This window comes from Megalobrama amblycephala, linkage group LG23, assembly GCF_018812025.1.
Source record: "Megalobrama amblycephala isolate DHTTF-2021 linkage group LG23, ASM1881202v1, whole genome shotgun sequence".
Taxonomy (NCBI): Eukaryota; Metazoa; Chordata; class Actinopteri; order Cypriniformes; family Xenocyprididae; genus Megalobrama; species Megalobrama amblycephala.
The window spans coordinates 23,936,551-23,961,339 of record NC_063066.1 but is presented as its reverse complement, the minus strand read 5'-3'; the positions used below and the strand labels follow the sequence as shown (position 1 = coordinate 23,961,339).

General features: G+C 42.8%; 1 protein-coding gene across 1 annotated transcript; it reads right to left on the bottom strand.

The window, feature by feature from the left end:
• Position 1: 1 nt before the first annotated feature.
• On the bottom strand, positions 2-24,789 carry sh3bgrl (SH3 domain binding glutamate-rich protein like). Its single transcript, XM_048175835.1, has 4 exons — positions 24,426-24,789; positions 12,252-12,437; positions 3,331-3,411; positions 2-2,487 (listed from the first exon to the last, which is right to left on the bottom strand). The coding sequence occupies exons 1-4, from the start codon at positions 24,468-24,470 to the stop codon at positions 2,452-2,454; spliced, it is 348 nt and encodes a 115-aa protein (XP_048031792.1). The 5' UTR covers positions 24,471-24,789; the 3' UTR covers positions 2-2,451.

The following is a 24,789-nucleotide window of genomic DNA, read 5'->3' as shown; positions in this document are numbered from 1 at the left end:
GTTTAGTTTAAAACATTTATTTTTGTATATTATGCATTGTACCATATACATTTTTTTTTTTATCTGTATGCAGTATTCTGTGTACTATACATTAGTCTGCAATTATAAAGACAACTAACTGAAAATAACAAAACCATTCTCATTTTCTTCCACTGACATTGACGTTTTACATCACTTTGGTACTACTTTCACAAACAAGTAGTATTTTTTTAAAACTCAGTCACACCACAACAGATAATCAGATATACACTTTGATTTGAGCATATTTATGTCAATTATGTTAGTACAAAATCGCAAAGTATCAGCAGAAAATACGTGGTTCATCTATATTACTTTTCATTCACAGTAACTGCCTTTCATAATACTACAGTAATTATATCAAAAATTTTATTTGAATCTCTTCTCGTTCAGTTTAATAATTTGTCCATTTAATCCAACTGATTTTAAAGGTTAATCAATCAATCAATCAATCATTTGGTAGTTCGATAGATTTCTATAGATACAGCTTCAATAGATGTAGGTATGTGTAACCAACAGATTACAGTTATCAATTTTGTTTTTTACAGTAAGCCATGTGAGGAACACTGCAGTTGAATTTTTATTGTACTTAAGTACAAAATAATAAAAATTTTGTAATATTTTTTCTTTGATTCAAGGATATTTAACCGATGTTGTGACTTGATTGTATTTCATCAATACTGTAATATTCTCTAATATTCTCTCTACTAATTCTTTTACAATGATGTATTTATGTGTAGTACCATTATGAAATATCTATCATATATATATTGCACAACAATGTTAAATGATTGTACAAACAACTATCAGTATCTTGTGTGTGGATGATATGAATTAGAGGTTTTCTTGATTGCGAACACACTGTAACTGATTCAGTTGGCACAATTTCCCAAACCATTCATTCAGTTCTCATAACAAAGACACATTTCTCCAGACGTTCAACACATTTTTTACATGTCCTGCATTTTTGCAGAACTCAGAGACGACTTCCTAAGGGAGGCAGAGAAAGTCTTTTGTCAGAATTTCAAGAAACTGCTATGTATTCTGTAATGAAATTTGGCAGAAGGTGCAGAGGATGCTGAATTTATTTATTCATTTATTTTTTACTGTGCTGTAATTCACAGTTTACTGTGTTGTGTTGCATACCGAGTTCATATTCAATACTTTTGTATTTTACATTTTCTTCTCCAGTGTTTTTCATATACTGTAAAATCACTTTACATTAGTGTAATGAAATTATTTTTACCCAAAGCTCATTGTTGTATTTTATAGTACCTGAACTCTTTCATTTATGTTGTATACTGTAATAGACACTGAAGTGTAAACTAGTTACTTATTGTGTATTTGCTAGGTGTCATTTGAGGCCAAAGTTTGATTCTATTATGTTTATTGATTCTAATATATTTTTGACTAAAATATTTGATTTTGACGTGACAGTTTGAGGTTTGTATAACTGTGTTAGCAATCGAGAAAAACAGTAATGTTCCTATAGTATTTCATGATGATAAACAAATGATTCTGCAAGTGTAAGGCATCTTTAAAGAAATGAATGCGCAATGCAATGTTGTGAATATTAGACGGCCTGTTACAGCTGAAGACTGTTTTGAGTTTTATGTCTAGAGCTTTGAAAACTGACATCAAGATTCTGAAATTAGCGCCAAAGTGATGGTAAAAACTGAAATCAGACATGCATCAGATGGAGAGAGACAGATGGCAGATAACTGTTGTATAAAATACAGGCATTGTACAATACAGCCATGTAATAATGTAAACAAAGGCCTTACCATGGTAGAGACTGCCAAATTACTGTAGCTCTAAAAAGATTCACTACAGAATACATTCATATCAAAAATCAAATGTTCTTATTACGTGTTACAATGATCTTAGAAAAGAAAATATGTACAACTGTAATGAAACATGAGGATTTGAAAATATGACTAGCGCTGTTGCAAGTGGGAGGCCTGTTATATTTTATAATAGAAGGTACTCTATTAAGACATTAAGGATACTTGAGGCAAAACATGCAGTATGAAACATACACATAAATCAATTAGTAAAAAAAAAAAAAAAAAAAGGAAACTATCATTGCAATATATGGATGTTGATTGAATGGAACTTGAACCATATAAATAATCAAGAACATTCAAGTACAAACATAGCGGTCTACTTAACTGTCAAATCTTGAAAAATCTTTGCTTGTGTATTTGGAGGACTAGAATTTAACTTGAATAGCCAGATAACAGTGAATTAATAATGGGCTTTTGAGGGTACAAATAATTCCATCTCATCGTATAATTTCATGGATGCAAAAAAAAAGAAAGAAAGAAAGAAAGAGATAAAGAAAGAAATGAACAGATAAGAAAAAGAAAAGAAAATCATCCGAAATCAGAAAGTGCAGGAGTTCAGCAGCTGTGCTGGAACGGATTCTCTAGATTACATCTGCATTTTCTTAGACAGAGCTTCTGCTTCCTGTGAAGAAACACATAGAAAGCCTTTGGATTAGTTCAAATCAGCTGTGAGAACCTGAGGCCATATTCACAAAACATAAATCGCCAAATTATTTTTGCTCTAAGAGTATTTCACAAAGCATTTTAGCGCTAAAACTAGCTCCTAAATCTGTGAAACGTTAGTCAAAGTAACTATAGGTGAGTCGGCTCTCGTCTGTGTATTTATTCCTCTTCTTGAGCTGATTAGAAAGACCGTTTGAATGTGTTCTTCCCAAAGTTTGTTTATAAAACATAATTTGTCGTTTGAATTCTGCATTCTCTTGAGATGCAGACATCCAAGAGGCGGAAAATTAATTGTATAGTTTAATTAGTGACACTTAGCCTACATTTTAAAACCTTTATTTGAATATGGCAACATTTGTATTTTAAAACCTTTATTTTAATATGGAAACATGACACCTCATTCTAAAATATTTCTATGATTAAATCGCTGACTCTTCCCCCATCAGCCAATCACTGTGTGTATACTCCATAGCAACGAGGTCAACCCCGCCCTTACTCTTAGCTTAAGACTTCAGTCTAGTCCTTAGTAAAAGTTTGTCTCAGCAGGTTTGTGAATAGGTTTTAAGAGAAAACTCTTAGCTAAAAACTTTTACTGCTATTTAGGAGAATTCTTAGTGGTAAGATAAAATGTTTTGTGAATACGGCCCCTGTTCTGTACAGCGGAAGAAAGAGTAGAGCATGTCTATGAAACAAAGGCCATCAGATGGGACACTTAGCATTCAAACTACATTCCTAAGAGCGGACGCATACAGTACACATGAGGTGGGAATAAAGAACCCTTTATGTCTGTCACAACACATACCTTTGAACCTGGGGGCGCAGTCAAGCCAAGAAACGCATACACAGCATTGTCTTCACGGGCATAGAAAAATGCCTCATAGTTCTGGAGCACAGAAGCATCATTTAGGGAGCAGATGGCAAAAGAAAGCATTGCTTAGTTCTTAGAGTCTGTGCTTGAGTCAGCTTAAATCAGTCAAAACACAAGACTGCAGTTCATCTGATATCTGAAAATTACCTATGCAGAAATGTGCCTTGCTCAACACTGAAATATACTGAAATAGATTCATTTTGAAAGCTACATCCTCTGTGTGAAAGGAATCTGTACAATTCGGCTCAACTATTTTCTCTTATTCTAGGTTAAATCTGTGACATGTTGTTAAAGGAATAGTTCAACCAAAAAATAAAATTCTGTCCAAATTTTTTCAGCCTCATGTAGTTCCAAACAAATATGGCTTTCTTTCTACTGGGAGATATAAAAGAAGATATTATGAAGAATGTTTCAGTTGTTTGTTTGTTGTTATTTAACTAAATAGAGTAAGACCCAAAACTTTCATGGTTCAAATTAAGGGTAAGATATTTAATCAAAATCTTATTAAAAATATTATTCATTTTTAAATTGATAATGATATATCACAATATAGTTATTTAATTTTTGTCGTTGAAAATAAGAACAAAGAAGCAAATTATAAGCAATGGGCTAAATACAATAACTGAAATAAACAGAGCTATTTAGGTAGGTCTAACAGTAGTATTCAGGTACAAAAATTGTACTACACAGAAACTGAATAATCAAATGTAAAATTTAAGCCCTGTAATCTTTATGAATTAAATATACATTGATCATTATTAAAGCTACTAAAGTTAATCAGTCAAGAGCAGTGAGTAATTTTCTCTTCTTCTATTGTTTCATTAAAGGGCACCTATTATGCTTTTTTTTACCCTTTCTTTAGTGTCTAATATAACTGCTTATGCATGCAAATGATACCCAAAAGTCACAAAGCACAAAGTACATGCCAAAGTTAATGTCTCCAACAGAAACACTTGCCTAAATCGCTTCGTTTGTAGTCCTGCCATTATTTTCATGATTTAGCTATGTTACCATGTTTAAGGGGCATTACATTTCCATTTCCACACTCTAAGCAGTTGACCAGTCACAACATACTGGGCCAGCTGACCAATCAGAGCAGACTGAACTTTTCGGAATGGCGGGCTTTAAAGATACAGGAACTAAAACAGGGTGTTTCAGGCAGAGGGTGAAAAGAGGTGATGCAGCAATGTACAGTATGAGAAAAAGAGTCTTTCCCTGAAGGAGGAAATGGAGACATGCGTTAGAACTGAATCAACGAATTGGGATATCGCATGAGAGCCCTATCACCTTCGAGTGTCTACTAAACAAGCCAATGCACATTGGCATGCGAGATTTGCATCTCGTGCACTGCCCTGCAGCATGGGTATAAATACGGAAGTGGATGCAATCGCACTCAGGACGTGCATTTCTGTTCCCTCCTTCAGGGAACAAGCGTTACATACATAACTGAGACGTTCCCTTTCAGTTGGTCACATTTGACGTACGTCAGAACTGAACTGACGAATTGGGATCCCTAATAAAATGCCAAAATTTGCTGGCCCTTCCAGCGCCTTGCATAAGCCTCTGAATCCTGCCGCACCTTGGGGCGGAGGAAGGGACCAGGCTAACGCGGAGAAGTCTAGCACTGCTGTTCTGCATGAACCGCACAGTGAGACTATTGGACAATAACCAGGAAAGCGTGCCCTTCCAGAGGAAAGGAACGCTGCGGAGACCATGTCCTGCCCGAAGGGAGGTAACATGAGAAGGACACATATACGGACTGGCCAATCAAGGGCAGTGAAATGTACGGAATGTCCCTGGGGTGGCTCCACCCAACACGGAGGGAGACAACACCTGGCAGGGACAGCAGAGCGGCCTCTGCCAAGGGAAAGACATGGGCTCACCGTGGGGATTTACTGTCGAAGAATACACATATGGGACCGCCGTAGGGGTCACAACATATAGCACCCAGCCAAACACAGGTAGCGGTGCCTAAGAGTGCTAGGCCTAGCATCAGACAATGAGGCTGCAAGGGGTGATGGAGGAACTCTAGAGAGTTCGGGAACTGGGGAACTTACTGGAGCAATGAGTGCACTTATCCAGTCAGAAGGGAGGGGAATGGCAAGCAAGCGGACACTAGAACAGGGGCTCTGGCGTTTACTGGCCACAAGGGGCGAGTACGTGGGAGGCTATCGGTTCCACACAAAGGCTATAGAACCTAGTGAATGTGATAGGCGTTGCCCAGCCCACAGCTCTACATATATCTACAACTGATCTGAGGTCCTGAAGCTCTGCATTCTGTCCATGTAAGTATGCAAAGCACGGGACAGAGCAGAGGCAGAGCTGGGTCTGCCACCTCCGAGGACAACGCTTGCAGGTTCGCCACCTGATCTCGAAAAGGAGTGGTAGGAACCTTGGGCTCATATCCTGGCCGGGGTCTGAAGATAATGTGAGAATCACCTGGGCTGAATTTGTCGACCGAAAAAGTGTGCAGGTCCTCTACCCTCTTGATAGAAGCCAATGTGACCAAGAGAACCATCTTAAGTGACAGGGTTTTTAACTCAGCTGACTGCAAGGGCTGTCTCCGCAGTGCCGTGAGCACCACGGACAAGTCCCAAGAGGGTATAGAGTGCAAACTAAGAGGATTCAATCTCCTCGCCCCCCCTCAGGAACCTGACGATCAGGTCGTGCTTTCCCAAAGACTTACCTTCAATTACATCGTGATGCATGGCAATAGTGACAACATACAGTTGGTGAAGGGAGACAGCCTTCGCTCCAACCCATCTTGCAGGAAGGAAAGCACTGTCCTGACCGAGCAAGTTCGGGGTTCTCCTGGAGAGAAGAACACCATTCAATGAACACGTTCCACTTCAACGCATAGAGGTGCCTCATAGAGGGAGAAGTGATGTTGTCTACGACCGACGGGGGTAGACCATCCAGAACCTCCGTGTGCCATCCAGGGACCAGACATAGAGTTTCCAGAGGTCCGGATGTGGGTGCCAGAGGGTGCCCCGTCTCTGAGAAAGCAGGTCCTTCCTCAGAGGAATGGGCCAAAAAGGGGCTGTCACAAGGAGCATGAATTCTGGGAGCCAGGTCTGGTTGGGCCAGTACAGCGCAATTAATAAGACCTGCTTCTCGTCCTCCCTGACAAGTAGACTCACTGGGGGAAACACATACTTGCGAAGGCCCCGGATGACTGAAGCTAACTTTACGGTGCCGTGATCGACATCTGGTCATCAGCAGGGGCCCCAAAGGAAACGGCTGGTCGCCCGGCTTGAAAAAAATGCAGTGTCACACACGTTGCTTTTAGGAGAAATGGAAAAAAAGGTCTTAATATAGTGCTGAAGAACACAGGGAACAGCCGCGATGCAACTGCAAGAAATAGTGCAGCCTACAGTTGCATGCTCACTCAAATCGCAACCCTTCTCACACTGAAGGCAGAAAAAAAACAATGCTGTGAAAACAGCAGTTGAGGTCTCGTGACCTTGCGGCTGCTGCTGCTGCTGTAGCGTGCCATCACACCAATACTTCAAAGGCTTCTTTCTCTTTAAGAGGCTCTTTGTAGTAGGCACAGCAGGAGATCTTTGCAGGGACAAAACAACTGTTTGGCTCTGAAACGAAAGACAGAGTGCGATGGCATCCGCTTCCGTATTTATACCCACGGGGCGGTGCGCGAGATGCAAATCTTGCACGCCAATATGCATTTGCTCGTTTAGTAGACACTCGAAGGTGATAGGGCTCTCATGCAATATCCCAATTCATCGGTTCAGTTCTGATGTACCGACGAATTGGGATATGTTCTAGCAGACCCAACAAAAAATATGAACATAATATATGCACTTTAACATTAAGGACATATAAAGCAATGGGTATGTATTAGGTTGATGTCATTTTAGGACAGGCTGAAGGCTGCATCCTTTGGAGGTAAAGTGAACTACAGAGGATGCAGGCTTCAAAGAAAGACAAAATGTCACCACATACATCATTGAGGGTGTCTCATTTCAGAGAAGCATCCATTAAATTCCAAAGTAAGAAAGAAATTACAGTAATTACTTCTTACAGGGAATAACAGTCAATTTTATAATGGTGTAGCTTGATATCATGGAGTTTGAGTGCAGAATCTTGGGAAATGTTGTTTTCACCTCACAGCAGGGGGAAAAGTTTTGGGATGGGACTCGAGTAGAAATCATGTTCATGGATGAGGTTATTAACCTTACTGTAATATGAAGCAGCACAGGGCCGAGTGATGTTGGAGCTGAACGAGGCCGCTGCAGAGATTGCTAATGAGAGACGAACATGACACGCCTCAAGAGCAGCAGAACTTTTATTATGCTGCAGTCGCCGGCGTCGCTTCTTCTGGTCAAGCGTATGAGGTAACACAGCACTGTTTATCATATTAGAGACATTTGACTTGTGTTTAAATTATGTTATGACATTACTCTGTGCATTCGCTCAGCAGCTGCTGTGAGACACTTGTTGCTCACTGCAGTAAGCTAGATTGATTTTAAAATACCATATTAATAAATGCTGGATGGCTTGTGTTGATAAATGGCATGCAATTAATTTTAAAATGTATTGTATGATAGAAATAGTATCTGTGAGGATTTCCAGTCAGGATTTAGACCATACCATAGTACTGAGACTGCTCACATTAGAGTTACTAATGATTTGCTCTTATCATCAGATCGTGGTTGTATCTCTCTATTAGTGTTACTGAATCTTAGTGCTGCATTTGACACTATTGATCACAATATTCTTTTAAATAGACTTGAAAATTATGTTGGCATTAGTGGAATTGCATTGTCATGGTTCAAATCATACTTGTCTGACCGTTATCAGTTTGTAGTAGTAAACGAAGAAATGTCATATCAATCACAAGTTCAATATGAAGTACCACAAGGCTCAGTACTAGGACTGTTGCTTTTCACTCAGTACATGCTACCCTTGGGAGATATCATTAGGAAGCTTGGCGTTAGTTTTCATTGTATCATCGCTGATGATACTCAGCTCTATATTTCTTCGCGCCCTGACGAAACTTATCAATTCACAAAATTAACAGAATGCATAGCAGATATAGAAAAATAGATGACCAGTAATTTCCTACTACTAAATTCAGAAAAAAAAAAAGAGATTCTAATATTTGAACCAAAAACTTCTTCACATAATAACCTAGAATACTGTCTAACACTTGATGGCTGCTCTGTTAAGTCTTCGTCGTCAGTTAGGAACCTGGGTGTGCTCTTTGATGCCAATCTTTCATTTGAAGGCCATGTTACTAGCATCTGTAAAACCGCATTCTTCCATCTTAAAATATATATCTAAACTATGACATATGCTCTCAATGAAAAATGCAGAACAGTTAGTTCATGCATTCATGACCTCAAGGCTAGATTACTGTAATGCTCTACTGGGTGGTTGTTCCGCTCGCCTGATAAATAAACTACAGCTCGTACAAAATGTAGCAGCTGGAGTTCTTACTAGAACTACTAGAACCATATTAGCCCAGTTCTGTCAACACTGCATTGGCTTTCTGTTAAACATCGTATAGATTTTAAAATCTTGCTAATTACTTACAAAGCACTAAATGATTTAGCTCCCCAGTACCTGAGTGAGCTCTTAAAGCATTATAGTCCTTCACGTCTATTGCGATCTCAGAATTCAGGCCAGCTGAAAATACCTAAAATATCAAAATCAACCGCAGGCGGTAGATCCTTCTCCTATTTGGCACCTAAACTCTGGAACAACCTTCCTAGCATTGTTCACTCTCTCAGTTTAAATCTAGACTAAAAACGCATCTCTTTAACCTGGCATACACATAACACATTATCAATTTGGTAACACTTTACTTGAAGGGGTGTGCATAAGACTGACATGACACCTTCATAATCATGACATGACACATGTCATGAATATGAAGAAGGTTTTATGAATGTTTATGACAACTGTCATTAAGTGTCATTCGCTCAATTATGTCATTTTTAATGCAAAGATGACATTGTTTGAGATGTCCGAGTTATGACAACTTGACATAAACCAATACATCATAACCTGTCAGTGTCTTTGTCATGACAACTTGACATCATTTAGCTTTATGGGTTAACATTACATTAAACTGTCATGTGGTTGGTTTTGACATTGGCTGTCATGAGGCCATTATAATAGTGTCATAAATATCTATCTTGAGCTCAAGTACAGTGGTACAAATTGAACTTGTCATTAAAATGTCATTAAGTGACAAAACTCTGACAAATAATTTTATAACAGTGTCATGACTATTTTTCATTTCATGTTTTTTTTTTTTTTTTTTTTCATCCAACAGAAGGTCAGATAATAGACCATTTCAAATTTCATAAAAAAGATGACACTGTTATAAAATAATGGTAACACTTTATTTTAGGGTCTTTTAACTAGTTGCTTATTACTATTAGCATTCATATGGCTAAAATACTGTCTATTTATTAGTACTTATAAAGCACATATTAATGCCTTATTCTGCATGATCTTATTCTACATTCTTAATCCTACCCAATACCTAAACCTAACAATTAACTATAATAAGCAGTAAATTAAGAGTTTATTGAGGGAAAAGTCATAGTTAATCGTTTATATATGTGTTCCCTATACTGAAATGTTACCAAAATAATGTAATGTAATGTTAACCCATAAAGCTAAGTAGTTTTTTTAAGTTTGATAATTAATCTGCTATGTCATGTTTATGACAGGTTATGATGTTTTGCTAATGTCAAGTTGTCATGACAAAGACATTGACAGGTTATGATGTGTTGGTTTATGTCAAGTTGTCGTAATAAAGACATCTCAAACAATTTCATGTTTGCATTAAAAATGACATAATTGAGCGAATGACATTTAATGACAGTTGTCATAAACATGCATAAAACCTCCTTCATATTCATGACACGTGTCATGTCAAGATTATGAAGGTGTCATGTCAGTCTTATGCACACCCCTTCAAGTAAAGTGTTACCATCAATTTATATTTTCAAATCCGTTAAAGGATTATTAGGCTGCATAAATTAGGTCAGCAGGAACCGGAACACTTTCTATAACACCAGATGTACTCGTTACATCAGAAGAAGAATGGCATCTATGCTAATAATAGTCTTTCTGTTTATCCCAAGGTTTACCGTAGTCAACTGGATCCGGGCCGTATCCAGGTGAGACCGAGGACCGGCGCCTTGACACAACCACAATGCAGCCCTGTAGTATCAGCAGAGATTGAGTCAACTAGATCATCCATTGTGAAGGCCTCATCGACACGACAACCAGTGGCACAGCTCCTCAACAAACCGTCCATACCGGTGTGATGAATACAATCCTCAACTGGATGGAACTGAAATAAATACTTTGAATGTTGCGATCCTATCGGACTTATAATAGAAACCTGAATCGTAACAAAGCACTGTTCGCCAGAGGAGAACTGGCCCCCTGACTAAGCCTGGTTTCTCCCAAGGTTTTTTTTTAACACCTTTTTGCCACCTGTTTGCCACCTGATGTCACCTGTTGGAGTTTGGGTTCCTTGCCGCTGTCGCCTTTGGCTTGCTTAGTTGGGGACACTTGACATTTGACTTGACATTAGATATTCAACAGTGCTTTGATCTGCCTGCATTGACACTATTCTTTTAGAGCTGCTGTGCAGCCAAAATTATATACCAGTTATCACTGTAAAGCTGCATTGACACAATTTGCATTGTAAAAAGCGCTATATAAATAAAGCTGACTTGACTTGACTTGACTTGATGGAGAAAATGCTGTATTTCTTAGCTACTTGACAAAATAGTGTTTTTCTCTGAGGCATGGTAAAAACATGGCACTCTCGGAAAATCAAGAAAATTAGATAAGACTAAACGTGTTGAACTATATAACAATAATTCGTTTTCTGTCTATAACCAAACAGTTGTTCCCTTGTCTAATAAAACATGTAGGCATGTTTCACAGATGGGGCTTAGACTAAGCTAGGCCTTAGACTAATTTAGGCCTTAGTTTAGGGTATTTAATCAATTAGGGTATTTAAGTATCTTTTATAAACATGCCCTAGAAATAAAAACATTACTGGTGTGCATCTTCAGACAAAAAAATTGCAATGACATATTTTAAGATATGTCAGTGGAAATTCCTTTCAGTTCAGATAGCTCAAACAAGCATTTTAGTCTAGGACTAGCTTAAGCCTTGTCTGTGAAACCGGGGGGGTAATATATTAAAGCGTCTTTAGTGTTTCCATGGTTTCTACAAAATAAAACAGGAAACTGAGGGTAATGCGGATATGACGCCATTGACAGGCAACTCCCATACACGTCCCATATTCTTGGTTAAAATTTTCTACAATTTTTCGCTATTTTCTCATGATTTACAAATAGTTGGAAACATTTGGGATATTGTGAGTACTCAACTGAACAAAATATATAACACTGGCCTAGAGGTTTTTGGATATTTTACTGAAATCTTACATATTGTAGCTTTAACCCACGATGGAAAAATCAACCCACGGCAACAGTTTAAAAGTAGCCTAATTCTGAGGGAAAACAACAGACTTGGCAACTCTGGCTGCATGTGCAACTGATATATTGTATCAGGGGAGAGGGTGTGGTTTCTGGCAATGTTCTGCCCATGAGGAGAGGCCAAGTTTGAATCTTGTGTTTAGAAACAGTAACTGAAAACCCTGCATAGTGGACCTTTTAAAGGGCTTTTGCTTGTTTTTACAAGGGATGAGCTGAAAAGATTTTCTGTGGTTATTGACAGCATGTCACAGATACTGTCCAAACAGTTTAGGTTATATTTAACCCAGAATATTTCATAATGTTTGACTAGTGTTGAGAGCTACTGTATTACCCTAACACATGATATTTCTGTGTACATACCCCACAATATTTCTCTTCATTGAAGATCTGAGGTGGTAAAGGGTTCCCTGTGGCTGGTCGGAAATCCTCTGGAACATTTTCCCGCATCCATTTTCTGTTGTCTTCATCAGCTGCAATGTCACATTCCTCAAACTCAATCTTATTGGCTGCCAAGAAGCCCATGACATCCTGTTGCTGTTTCTTGATCTGAGAGAAATAGAAGATTAAATCACACATTAAAATTGACGGGCACCAGTTCTGATGCCCTCAATAACAGAGGGTATTTCATATGTGAAATGTATTTTTTGATAATTACTGACCTATGGACTCTTAAGAATTTTCCTGCACTAGTTTTGTTTTTATTTGGAAAAAAAATCCAAGACCTAAAGTCATTTTTCATGTTTTTGATTGTTGTGGCCAACCCCTATCAAAATTGTGTATTTAGACTAAGCTCTTACATATGTATATCAAATTTTGTGAAAATACTTTTGTGTTCAAAAGCTTTAGCCATGTAAAGGTATGAAATGAACATTTATCCTATTTATTTTCTAAATGCATGTTATAGATCTTATAGATGAATCTGTAACGAGTAGTGCACAATGATGAGGAGAATCTAACAGAAGCACTTTATTAATAAACAAAACAAACACGCAGGAGATCACAGGAATAATCACAGTTAAACACAACCTGAAACCAAAACATAATGAAACTAAACAGAACTAAACATATCTCTTATATTGCATCCAGCATGACCAATTGCTTTCAGCTGAAAGTATCTAAAACCGGTCGCTAAATGTCGCTAGATGACATCATACTGGCCACTGAGTCCACTGATCTATATTAATATAAACATAGATAAGTGGGCAAGTCATGGAATCTAGATAAGGTTTGTCCAAGAAGTTGCTAGATTTGTCGCTAGGCTTTTGAAAAAAGTCTCAAAAAGGGGCGGAGAAGGTGCCGTGAGGTCGGCAGCCTTCGCGACTGCTCCGGCTATGTTTTTGTTTGTTATTTTATATTTCTATTTACATTGATACCATTTTATTTAAACAAGATGGTCATCATTAGATATGACAGAGCCACTCTTTTATCTATTAAAGTACAATATACTCACCTTTTGCAGTTTTTAAACCCGGACCCATGCTGGCCGAGTGGAATCCAAAGAAGGAACAAAGGACGTGACTTGTATCAGCATCCGCGAGGGAGACGAGCCGACTTGAGGAATAGGCTGAGGGTACGCGCACACCGCACTCCCTTACCTAGTATCCTGTTAGCCAACGTCCAGTCTCTGGAAAATAAGCTCGACAACCTCGGGGCAAGGGTCAAGTTCCAGAGGGACATTCGGGACTGCAACCTTCTCTGCTTCACCGAGACATGGCTGAACCCAGCTGTACCGGACCACGCTATCCAGCCGGCCGAGTTTTTCTTGGTTTACCGCATGGACAGAACACTGGAGTCGGGGAAGTTAAGGGGAGGTGAAGTGTGTTTGATGGTGAACAGTCGCTGGTGTGACAGTGTGAGTATTGTTCCTCTTCTACGCTCCTGCACACCAAATCTGGAACTATTGACCATAAAATGTCGGCCCTTCTATTTAAAACAGCAAGGCCCGGTTCAGAGGGAGGTCACGTGCTGGACTAACCAATCAGTGGCCGCTGCAGGACACTTTAGATGACACAGACTGGGACATGTTCAGGCATAGCTCTGACGATGTCAACATGTTTACGGAAGCGGTTGTGGGATTCATCGGGAAACTAACGGTTGATACGGTGCAGAAAATCACCATCAGATCATTTCCCAACCAGAAGCTGTGGGTGGATAAAACCATCCGTGATGATTTGAAATCCCGCTCCACTGCCTACAATGTGGGGCTCGCTAGTGAGGACATGGAGGACTACAAGGCTGCATCTTACAGTGTGCGCAGAGCGGTGAAGGAAGCAAAGCGGTGCTACGGGAGGAACTAGAGTCACAGTTTCAACACGGTAGCACTAGGTGCCTGTGGCAGTGACTAAGTAACATCACGGACTATAGAACATCATCTCCTAGTATGGGAAATGCGGACGCTTCTCTGGCAGACGAGCTGAACATCTTTTACGCTCGATTCAAGGCTGCAGCTAACCACGTTAGCGGCGCTATTGGCACAAACGGCATGCATGCTGAGAGAGCTGGAGAGGTAAACACGTTCACCATCTCGGAGCATGACGTGAGGAGGGCATTCAAGAGAGTGAATACCAGGAAGGCAGCAGGACCAGATGGTATTATAGGTTGTGTTTTGAAAGCCTGTGCTGACCAGCTTGCGCCAGTGTTTACTGAGATATTCAACCTCTCACTGGAACAGTCTGTTGTCCCCTCATGCTTCAAAAAGTCCATCATTGTTCCTGTCCCGAAGAAACCCCAGCCTGCCTGCCTGCCTCAACGATTACCGCCCTGTAGCTCTGACTTCAGTAGTGATGAAGTTCTTTGAAAGACTGGTCAGAGACTTCATCACTGCATCATTACCAGACACATTGGATCCACTACAGTTCGCATACCACCAGAACCGTTCCACTGAGGACGCCATTGCTCATCTTCTCCACACCACGATGAGCCACCTGGACTGCAGAAAAGGGAATTATGTAAAAATGCTGTTTGTGGACTTACAGTTCGGCGTTTAACATCATAATTCCCTCCACGCTCACCTCTAAGTTGGAGGTCTTGGGACTCAGCCTGCCGCTGCGTCAATGGATCTCCAACTTCCTGACAGGTAGACCACAAGCTGTACGGGTGGGTAAATACATCTCATCTATCCTCACTCTCAGCACTGGAGCTCCCCAGATAGAGACACCATGGCAGATGTGACAGAGGGAGAAGCCAGGGAGGTGATAAACCCAAAGCACAGCCAGGATGGAGGCCCATAGTGGAAATGGTGGTGGGAAGGTACTGGAGGCCAAAGCAAAACCACAGCAACAAGCAGCTGAGGTGGAGCCAGGGTGCCAGAGTACTGAGGCGGAGCCAGTGTGACTGAGGACCAAGGCAGACCCTGACAGAGCCAAAGGGGTGGAATGACAAGGCATAGACCAAGGCCCAAAGTCCATGGTGTAGGCAGAGGGACAAGTGACCAAGGCAGGGCAGAAGGGACAAAGGAGCTCTGTGGAGCCATAAGAACAACGGTCCCAGGTGTAGCCAAGGCGGCGAGGACCCAAGGTGGAGTAGACTGGATGATGGGCAGAGGTGGCCATAGGACCCGAGGTGGATCCATGCCACAGTGTGGACCATCACTGAAGAAGAAAACTTGGAGCTGGGCGGGACCAGTGGAGATGCAGGAGACTTGGAGCTGGGCGAGACTAGGAGAGACTCAGGAGACTTGGAGCTGGGCAGGACCAGTGGAGACTCAGGAGACTTGGAGCTGGGCAGGACCAGCGGAGACACAGGAGACTTGGAGCTGGGTGGGACCGACAGCGATTAAGACTTAGGGGGATATCCCTTTCCAAATCCTTATCATATTTTGCAGATGCCAGGTGCAGCTCACCCTCAGAGGTGGGAGTGTATGCGGGGCTTTCCTCCATGCCCTTCCTCCATACCCACTAGGACGGACGATGTTGCCGGCTCTCGCACCTGGTCTGACTGCTGGGCTTGGGCTTCAGGGTGATGATGTGCTCAGGCGTTGGCTCTGGCATAAGCATTGTGGCATGGCTCAGGTTTCCTGTGTGCGGTTGGCTCAGGCTTTTCATCTGTAAATGACGTAAGAGATGGCTGGCTGGGCTCTGGGACCGGAGAGGGGCTGGTGAATGTCCTCCTCAGCGGGGCAGATGGTGAACGCTGATCCGTTGTTCACTACCACCCACTCCACAAATGTCCCTCAAGGACCATCGTTTGATAGGCTTACCTTACACCACTCATTCAAGCTGGTCAAATAGAACACACACAAGGAGCAATCAAGGAAGTTGGTAAGGCATGCCAGATCTAAGGACCCATTTACACTGCATGGTTCAAGTGACCCAATTCCGTTTTTTTCCTCCCTTGCGGACAGATCGGCGACTCATGCACAGACGCGGACTTCATCCCCATTGCAGAGACTCTACCCATTCGTTCCATTGAAACTACTAAATAAAATGCACACAAACATGTTCCTGCCCTTGATATACAATCACTGATGAACGCATTTGGTTTTAATGAGTAAAAAAACTATACAACGACAGATTAAAACCCAGAAGCTGTGCCATGTTTAATAAATATCTACCACTTATTCCACATTCCACTTGCACACTTCCAGTGGAGCTGCGTACATAATCACTGTCGTGAAGAATTTGTATTATTTCGATGTATGGATGTAATTATTGCATTAAAAAGGTTTCTATATGAATTCCATGTCAATAAATTAAACTCAGTGTACTATTGAAATTGATTTGTGATGTCATATATGCTATTTTGGTTCCTTTCACCAAGTGCAGTGTAAAATGCAGACATCGGATAGGTCACTTTTAAAAGAAATGTAAGCACGTTGTCCAAAAAAACCCCGGATATAGTCACAAAATCGGAATTGATCATCAAGAAGTGTAAATGCTGCCTAAAAGACTCTAGTCCTCGAGGGTGTGATATTCCTGCTCTAAACAGAGCGTGCGGACAGCTGGTAAATCCATATTAAATAATCCTTTCTGTGTTCAGTCTTCTATAATGAGTGTCTATATAAAGTGCACACGAGGAGAATCTAACAAAAAACACTTTAAAGAGAAAAACAAACAAAGCAAAGACGCAGGTGATAGGAGTAATAACGTACTCGGTTACTAACGTAACCTCGGTTCCCTGAGATACGGAACGAGTACTGCGTATGGGGAAAGGTCTCCTTTTTCCCCGTTACTGAAGCCTTTTTCAATAACGCAGTGTAACTGCATCGTCATTGGTTCACTCATAGACAAGTTGTTGAACCAATGACGGCGCGGCATAGCTGCGTGACAGAGCGCGTGAATATTCCCGCCGAAATGGGCGGGGTTTAGGGCTATATAAGCGGGCGTTTCGCCATAGGATTTCAGGTCATTCGACTGAAGCGACGATACTGAAGCCGCAGCCTCGTGGCACGGCATGTAACGCAGTACTCGTTCCGTATCTCAGGGAACCGAGGTTACGTTAGTAACCGAGTACGTTCCCTTTCGATACTTCACTCGTACTGCATATGGGGAACGAATTCAACCGCGCCGTGCCACGGCAGGGAATGACTGGACTTGTCTTGGGCACTGTGAGGGAACCAGAGGACAAGTGAGAAGGCCGGAGCCGTCGAACCCTCGTTACACTACAAAAAGGGAGTTAACTCCCAGAGTGGCATGAAGCGGAGCTCGATAGAGGCCGCTGGATCATACCGAGAGGACCCGAGCTTGTAAGGTCGGGACGTCCAAATGATAAAATCTGACAAAAGTGGACGGCGAAGACCAGCCGGCCGCCTCACAGATGTCTTTAATCGAAACTCCACTAGACCAGGCCCAAGAGGAAGCCATTCCTCTAGTAGAGTGAGCTCTAACTCCTATGGGGCAGTCAAGGCCCATAGAGGAGTAACAAAGAGCAATAGCGTCGACTATCCAACGCGAAAGACGTTGCTTTGAGACCGAAGACCCCTTGGTGCGGCCACCAAAGCAGATAAAGAGCTGATCAGATTGCTAAAAAAAGCTGTGATCGATCAACGTAGGTCCTTAATGCCCTGACAGGGCAGAGTAGTTCCAACTCTCGCTCGTCCGACGAGGGAGGAAGCGGTGAGAGGGAAATAACCTGTGCTCTGAATGGAGTCGAGAGCACCTTAGGGACGTAGCCATGCCTAGATTTCAAAACGACTTTGGAGTCGTTGGGCCCGAACTCAAGGCATGCAGGGCTCACGGAGAGGGCCTGCAAGTCACCAACTCGCTTAACCGATGCTAGTGCAAGTAGCAGAGCGGTTTTGAGTGTCAGGGGCCTGAGGTCAGCTAAACGCAGTGGCTCAAAGGGAGGCCCTTTAAGAGCTCTGAGGACCAAAGAGAGGTCCCAGGTGGGAACAGTGAGAGGACGAGGAGGATTTAATCGCCTAGAACCTCTCAAGAAACGCACCACGAGGTTGTTTCGTCCCACTGACTGGCCAGCGATAGGAGCGTGAAACGCTGCAATGGCTACTACGTAAACTTTGAGCGTTGAAGGGGTGCGACCCAGATTCAAACGCTCCTGGAGAAAAGACAGTATCAGAGATACGTCACACTCCACTGGGTCTATGTTGCGTGTAGAACACCAGTCAACAAAGACCGACCATTTCTGGGCGTAGAGGCGTCTCGTGGACGGAGCTCTTGCCTGAGAAATGGTATTCAGCACGTCCCCGGGGAGGTTAGCAGGCTCCTGTCGAGGGACCAGAGGTGCAGAGCCCAGAGTTCTGGCTGGGGATGCCAAATCGTCCTGTTCGCCTGAGAGAGGAGGTCCCGTCTCAGGGGGATCGGCCACGGAGCTTTTGTGGAAAGCCTGAACAGCTCTGAGGACCAAACTTGGCTCCTCCAGAGCGGGGCCACCAGGAGGACTCTGTGCTTGTCTTCCCTGATTCGTGTGATGACCTGTGGGATCAGAGCGATCGGGGGAAAAGCGTAAAGGAGGGTGCTGGGCCAGACATGGGCCAGCGCATCTTCCTCCTTCGAGAAATAAATTGGGCAGTGAGAGTTGCCTTCTGAAGCGAAGAGGTCTACCTCTGCCTTTCCGAAGAACTCCCAGATCATGAGAACCGTCTGGGGGTGGAGCATCCACTCGTCTGAGGGGACATTGCTCCGAGATAGCATGTCTGCTCCCAAGTTTGTTCTCCCGGGTATGTGAGTCGCCCTGAGCGACTGAAACCTCGGTGATGCCCATTCCAGAAGACGCTTCGCCAGAGCGCATAAGCGGCTGGACGAAAGTCCGCCCTGATGATTTATGTATGACACCACTGTCATGCTGTCCGACTGGACTAAGACGTGGCGCCCTGTCAGGTGTGCCTGGAACGCATGAAGGGCTCGAATCACTGCCAACATCTTGAGGCAGTTGATGTGCAGATGGCATTCCTCGTGAGACCACGAGCCGAAGGCCGGTCTGCCCTCGCAAAGAGCGCCCCAACCTGTGTTGGACGCATCCGTTGAGAGCACCGTCCTTCTGGACACCGCCTGCTAACCTCCCCGGGGTACAGGGTAGGGTTTCAGAGCTGCCAAACAGGCCTGATTGACCCTGAGACGCAGGCGGCCGTGCCGCCAGGTGTGAGGAGGGACCCGGAACTTCAACCAGTACTGCAGAGGCCGCATCCGAAGAAGGCCGAGCTGCAGAATCGGGGAGGCGGAAGCCATCAGCCCTAGCATCCTCTGGAAAAACTTCAGAGGGAAATAGGCTCTGTTCCTGACCGATGCCGCGAGCTGCTGAATGGCCAGAGCGCGCTCTGGAGATACTACAGCCGTCATACGGACTGAGTCGAAAACTGCACCCAGGAACGTTATACGCTGGCTGGGGAGCAGTGAGCTCTTGGCAAAGTTGACCCTGAGACCCAGGCACTCCAAGTGGCTGAGTAACACGGATCTGTGATGCTCCAGCTCGGCTCGTGACTGGGCTAGGATGAGCCAGTCGTCGAGGTAATTGAGAACCCGGATTCCCATCTGTCTCAGTGGGGAAAGCGCCGCGTTCATGCACTTGGTAAAAGTGCGAGGAGCTAGGGACAGTCCGAATGGAAGGACCGTATATTGGTAAGCCACACCCTCGAACGCGAATCTCAAGAATCGCCTGTGATGGGGGGCTATCTGGATGAGAAAGTATGCATCTTTCAGGTCCAGCGAGCAGAACCAGTCCCCGGGGCAAACCTGCACGAGGATCTGCTTCAGCGTTAGCATCTTGAACTTCCGTCTCATGAGGGAGAGGTTCAAGAGCCTGAGATCTAAGATGGGTCTGAGACCGCCATCTTTTTTGGGAACTAGAAAATAACGGCTGTAGAACCCCGAATTGCTCTCTGAGGGGAGACTATTTCTATAGCTCCTTTCCTCAGAAGAGACGTGACTTCGGCTCGGAGGACATGAACATCGTCCGTGTTGACTGAAGTCTGAAGCACCCCGCTGAAGCGCGGGGGCCTTCGGGCGAACTGAAGCGAGTAGCCTCGACTTATGGTTCCCAGAACTCAGTGCTTTTGGGGTGGTCCGGCCGTGGCGAGACTTTGCCCCATCCTCTTCCTTCCTGAAATATCAGGAGGGCTTAGGAGGCGTCGGGTCCAGCGTAATCTTAGGCCGGGGTCCCTGACGTTGCCTCGAGGAGGAGCGCTTACGATGGCGCTGTTCCTTGGGTGGTGCTGCCTGAGAGGTAGAGGGGGCAGTTTTGTTCTGCTGAGCCGGCGCAGACTTGGGGCGGCTGGAAGCAGACGTGGAGCTAGGGCGTTTAGGCAGGAAGTGTCGCATAGCCTGAGACGACTTTTGTGCTGCAGTAAAACGCTCCGTAAAGCCCTCTACTGCTGGCCCGAAGAGACCAGAAGGAGAGACCGGGGCATCCAAAAAGGCCGTCTTGTCCATCTCCTTAATCTCGGTCAGGTTGAGCCACAAATGGCGCTCAAGCACGACCAGGCTGGCCATGGATCGTCCAATGGCCTGAGCTGTGGCCTTTGTGGCACGCAGGGCTAAGTCAGTGGCGCTGCGGAGGTCACGGAAGGCAGGTGCATCGACGCCGGACTCATCCAGAGAACGGAGGAGCTTCGCTTGAAACACCTGGAGAATAGCCATGGCGTGCAGCGCTGAGGCAGCCTGGCCCGCGGACGTATATGCTCTGCCAGCCAGGGCAGAAGTGGTCCTGCAGGGCTTGGATGGAAGGGCCCTCTTAGTTTTCCAACCCACAGCCATGGGGGGACAGAGGTGAGCCGCCACCGCTTCGTCCAGGGGCGGTAGATGCTCGTAACCCTTCTCTTCAGAGCCATCCACAGAGGTGAGAGCTGAATAATGCGTAGTACATAGGCGGGCAGAATACGGGGCGCGCCATGACTTCGTCAGCTCGTTGTGAACCTCTGGGAAAAACGGTGCGGCGCGTTGACAAGGGGCCTGGCGGGAACCCGGCAGGAACCACTCATCGAGCCTGCTCCGTGATGGCTCCTCTGGCGGAGCCCATTCGAGGTCCAAAACCTCTACTGCTTTCGAAAGGATGCGGAAGAGCTCGGCATCGATACCCGGCTTGCAGTCAATGGGCTCCAGCGAGGGAAGGCGGGCGGGGTCAGAATCACCGGCCCAACCTTCGGATTCAGAGGCCGCGAGAGACATGACGTCATCAAGCGGCTCGTCCTCAGAACCGCCAAAAGAGATGAGGTCGCTCGCATCTGCCGAGGGACGCAGCTCAGGGCGGGAGAACAGGATGGGGCACTTCTTCCTCGGGGAGCTCAGCAGTCCGCTGCGGGAGCCTCTTCGACGGCGGCGAGAGCTTCTTTCCAGGCGAGCTTCTTTCCAGGCGAGCTTCTTCCAGGCGGCGAAGGCTTCAGCCGGAGATCAGCGAGGAGCGATGTGAAGTCGTCGCTGAAGGAGAGAGAACTGAAATCCTATGGCGAAACGCCCGCTTATATAGCCCTAAACCCCGCCCATTTCGGCGGGAATATTCGTGCGCTCTGTCGCCATAGGTCGCGCAGCTATGCCGCGCCGTCATTGGTTCAACAACTTGTCTATGAGTGAACCAATGACGATGCAGTTACAGTGCGTTATTGAAAAAGGCTTCAGTAACGGGGAAAAAGGAGACCTTTCCCCATACGCAGTACGAGTGAAGTATCGAAAGGGAAATAATGTATTTAGTTACCACTTATAGTACTACAAGTGGTAACTACTTTTTTTTTTTAAATACAGAGATAGTATGTTTATAGCACATTTTTGTTTATATTTCATGGTGTCTCAAAATAGCACAGTTGAGTACACTTAGATGTTCTTAAGATTATCTTAAGAAGTACTAAAGAAGAATTTTTGGTAACACGTTACAATAAGGTTCATTAGTTAAACATCAGTTAATGCATTAACTAACATGAACTAACCATGAGCAATACATTTGTTACTGTATTTGCTAATCTTCGTTAACGTTAGTTAATGAAAATACAGTTGTTCATTGTTTGTCCATGTTAGTTCAGTGCATTAACTAATGTCAACAAGATTTTAATAATGTATTAGTAAATGTTGAAATTAACATTAACAAAGATTAATAAAAGCTGTAGAAGTGCAGTTCATTATTAGTTCATGTTAACTAATGTAGTTAACTAATGTTAACTAATGAACCTTATTGTAAAGTGTTACCAAATTTTTAGTATATTAAGTACAAAATTAGTGTGCGAATATGAGCACTTTAAGTACATTATAAAAATGCAATTTTTTTTCACCTGGAGTAATTAACAGAACTAAGAACAGGTGTGGAACTAATGAGAAACTATGGAAACTAACAATCACTGGGAACACAGGCAAAATGAGAACAGAGAAAACAAAATCAAAATTAAACTAAACAGAACTAGCATAACCCTGACAGAATCACTCAGTGTTTCATTTTCTTTTTTTTCATAATTAATAATAAAAATGTCATAACTGGATCTTACAATGAAAACAGCAGACTTCTCTCTGGAGACATATGCAGGACTTCTCCAATTATTTAGTGCACTTAAACCCCATCCTTGCAAGTTTGCATTCATCTACATCCAATTGTGAGTGTGTGTGTGATAAAAATGTGATCACTGTGTGTAATGAGAAAGAACAGTGGACAACTCAGGACAAACAATGAACTATCACACAACTATCACAAAATACAGTTGTGGATTATCCAGGTATAGCAACAGTCATTAAGTCACGTGATAGTTTCCATTGCAATATGATTTGCTTATTACACTTATTACGCTCCACAAATCAGCCTGAATGTCAACCATTGTTTCCCAACCCTGTTCCTGGAAACACACCAACAGTACACATTTTGGATGTTCCCCTTATCTGACCCATCCATATCAGGTCTTGGAATCTCTACCTATGAGAGGATTCAAACACAGTATCATCGCTGTCTTCCATGTCTTAATTAAAATAAATTTGAAACATTTAAAATTACTTGAAATGATGATCTAAGAGTAAGGCACTCTGCTTCCCTTGGTGATTTTAAAGATGCATTATGACATTGTGGTATACCAGTGTTACTGTATTATTGTAGTTGTTATTTTTGAAGAAATGTAAAAACCGATTAAACAAATTTGATGAGATTTATCCTTGGTTTTAATAAATAGTATGGTAATATAAACACAAGAAATATAGTAGGTTTCTTACTGATAATGTCAACATCAAAAGAAATTGGAATATTAATTTGCAATGGACTAAAAAACAACAAACAAACAGAAAGAGTGAGGCATTTGCCTCATTTCAGAAACACAGAGAGAGAGAGAGATGCCACTGGTAGCTGGAGCATGGACTAGTCAAGACCATGAGATGTGTCATTCCGATGTTACATAACTTAGAGCATCTAGAGCACAAGTTTTCGCTAACTCACCAAATTAGGAAGTGCTACAGCAAAATCACCTGCTGGAGGAATAGCTCCCTCTAGCGTTGTCATTTCACACAGTGTGATGTGTGAAAACTGTCAACTTTTCGACAGTTAAGATGCAAATAAAACATACTCAATGAAACTGGTAGGGACCATTCTGAGTGCGTTCTTATGCAGTCTCTTTAGTTATATGCATCTTATTTTTTTGAGGTAGAAGTGAAGTGATTATTACCAGCACACTAGGAAGTGGTTAAATGTCAACTTCAACACTATATTTAGACTTTGTGGTGTGTTTTTCCTCTGTTAAATTTTCTTGAGAACAAAAGACTAGTCTCTAACAGTATAGTGTTGATGTTTCAGTAGTCAATAAAATGAGTTTAGTAGTTCAATATAGCTATATTGATTTTGTAGTCAACAAATGTTTTCAGTCTGACTATAATACTTCATAAATAATACAATAATTTCCGTGATAACCATAATTTCCGCTCAAATTTAGTATTCGTGTCAATCGTTATTGTTACTACAGTAAAACTATATGGTAATTTGATATGCGTCAGCAACGACATCATAAAAAAGAAAAAAAAAAAAGACAAAGATTGTGGACTCTTCTTACACTGTTTGATCCTACATTCATTTATTATGACTTAACTGTGGTAATAATTGTTGTATTCTGGCTTATCTGTTGTGGTAAAAATTTTGTAATGTCTGACAATCGCATGTTCTCAAAACTATTACGGTGTCATAAGTTCTTACCGATGTTGATCCGGAGGATGATGCGATGTAAACTTTAATCACCATAATGACAAATTCCTTAAATCTAACAGGGATGCAAAAAAACAATCGCTGGGGGAGAGGTTATGGAACAGCGATTTTAAAATCCACATTCACTCCGTCTGTCTCGGTGAGAAACTGTTCATTCCGGTCAAGAGTCTGTGCACATTATTGCCTTTCTCTCTTTCTTTTACTCCTCCTCGTTCTCCGCCTCTATAGCAAAACATGGCTTGCAAAACTCTTTCTCCTTTATCAGTAATAGTCGATCTAAGAACTAGAAAATGTGTTTTCCATGGAATACAAATGAAAACAGAACTGGTGTGAAAGGTTCAACTTTCTCAAAACG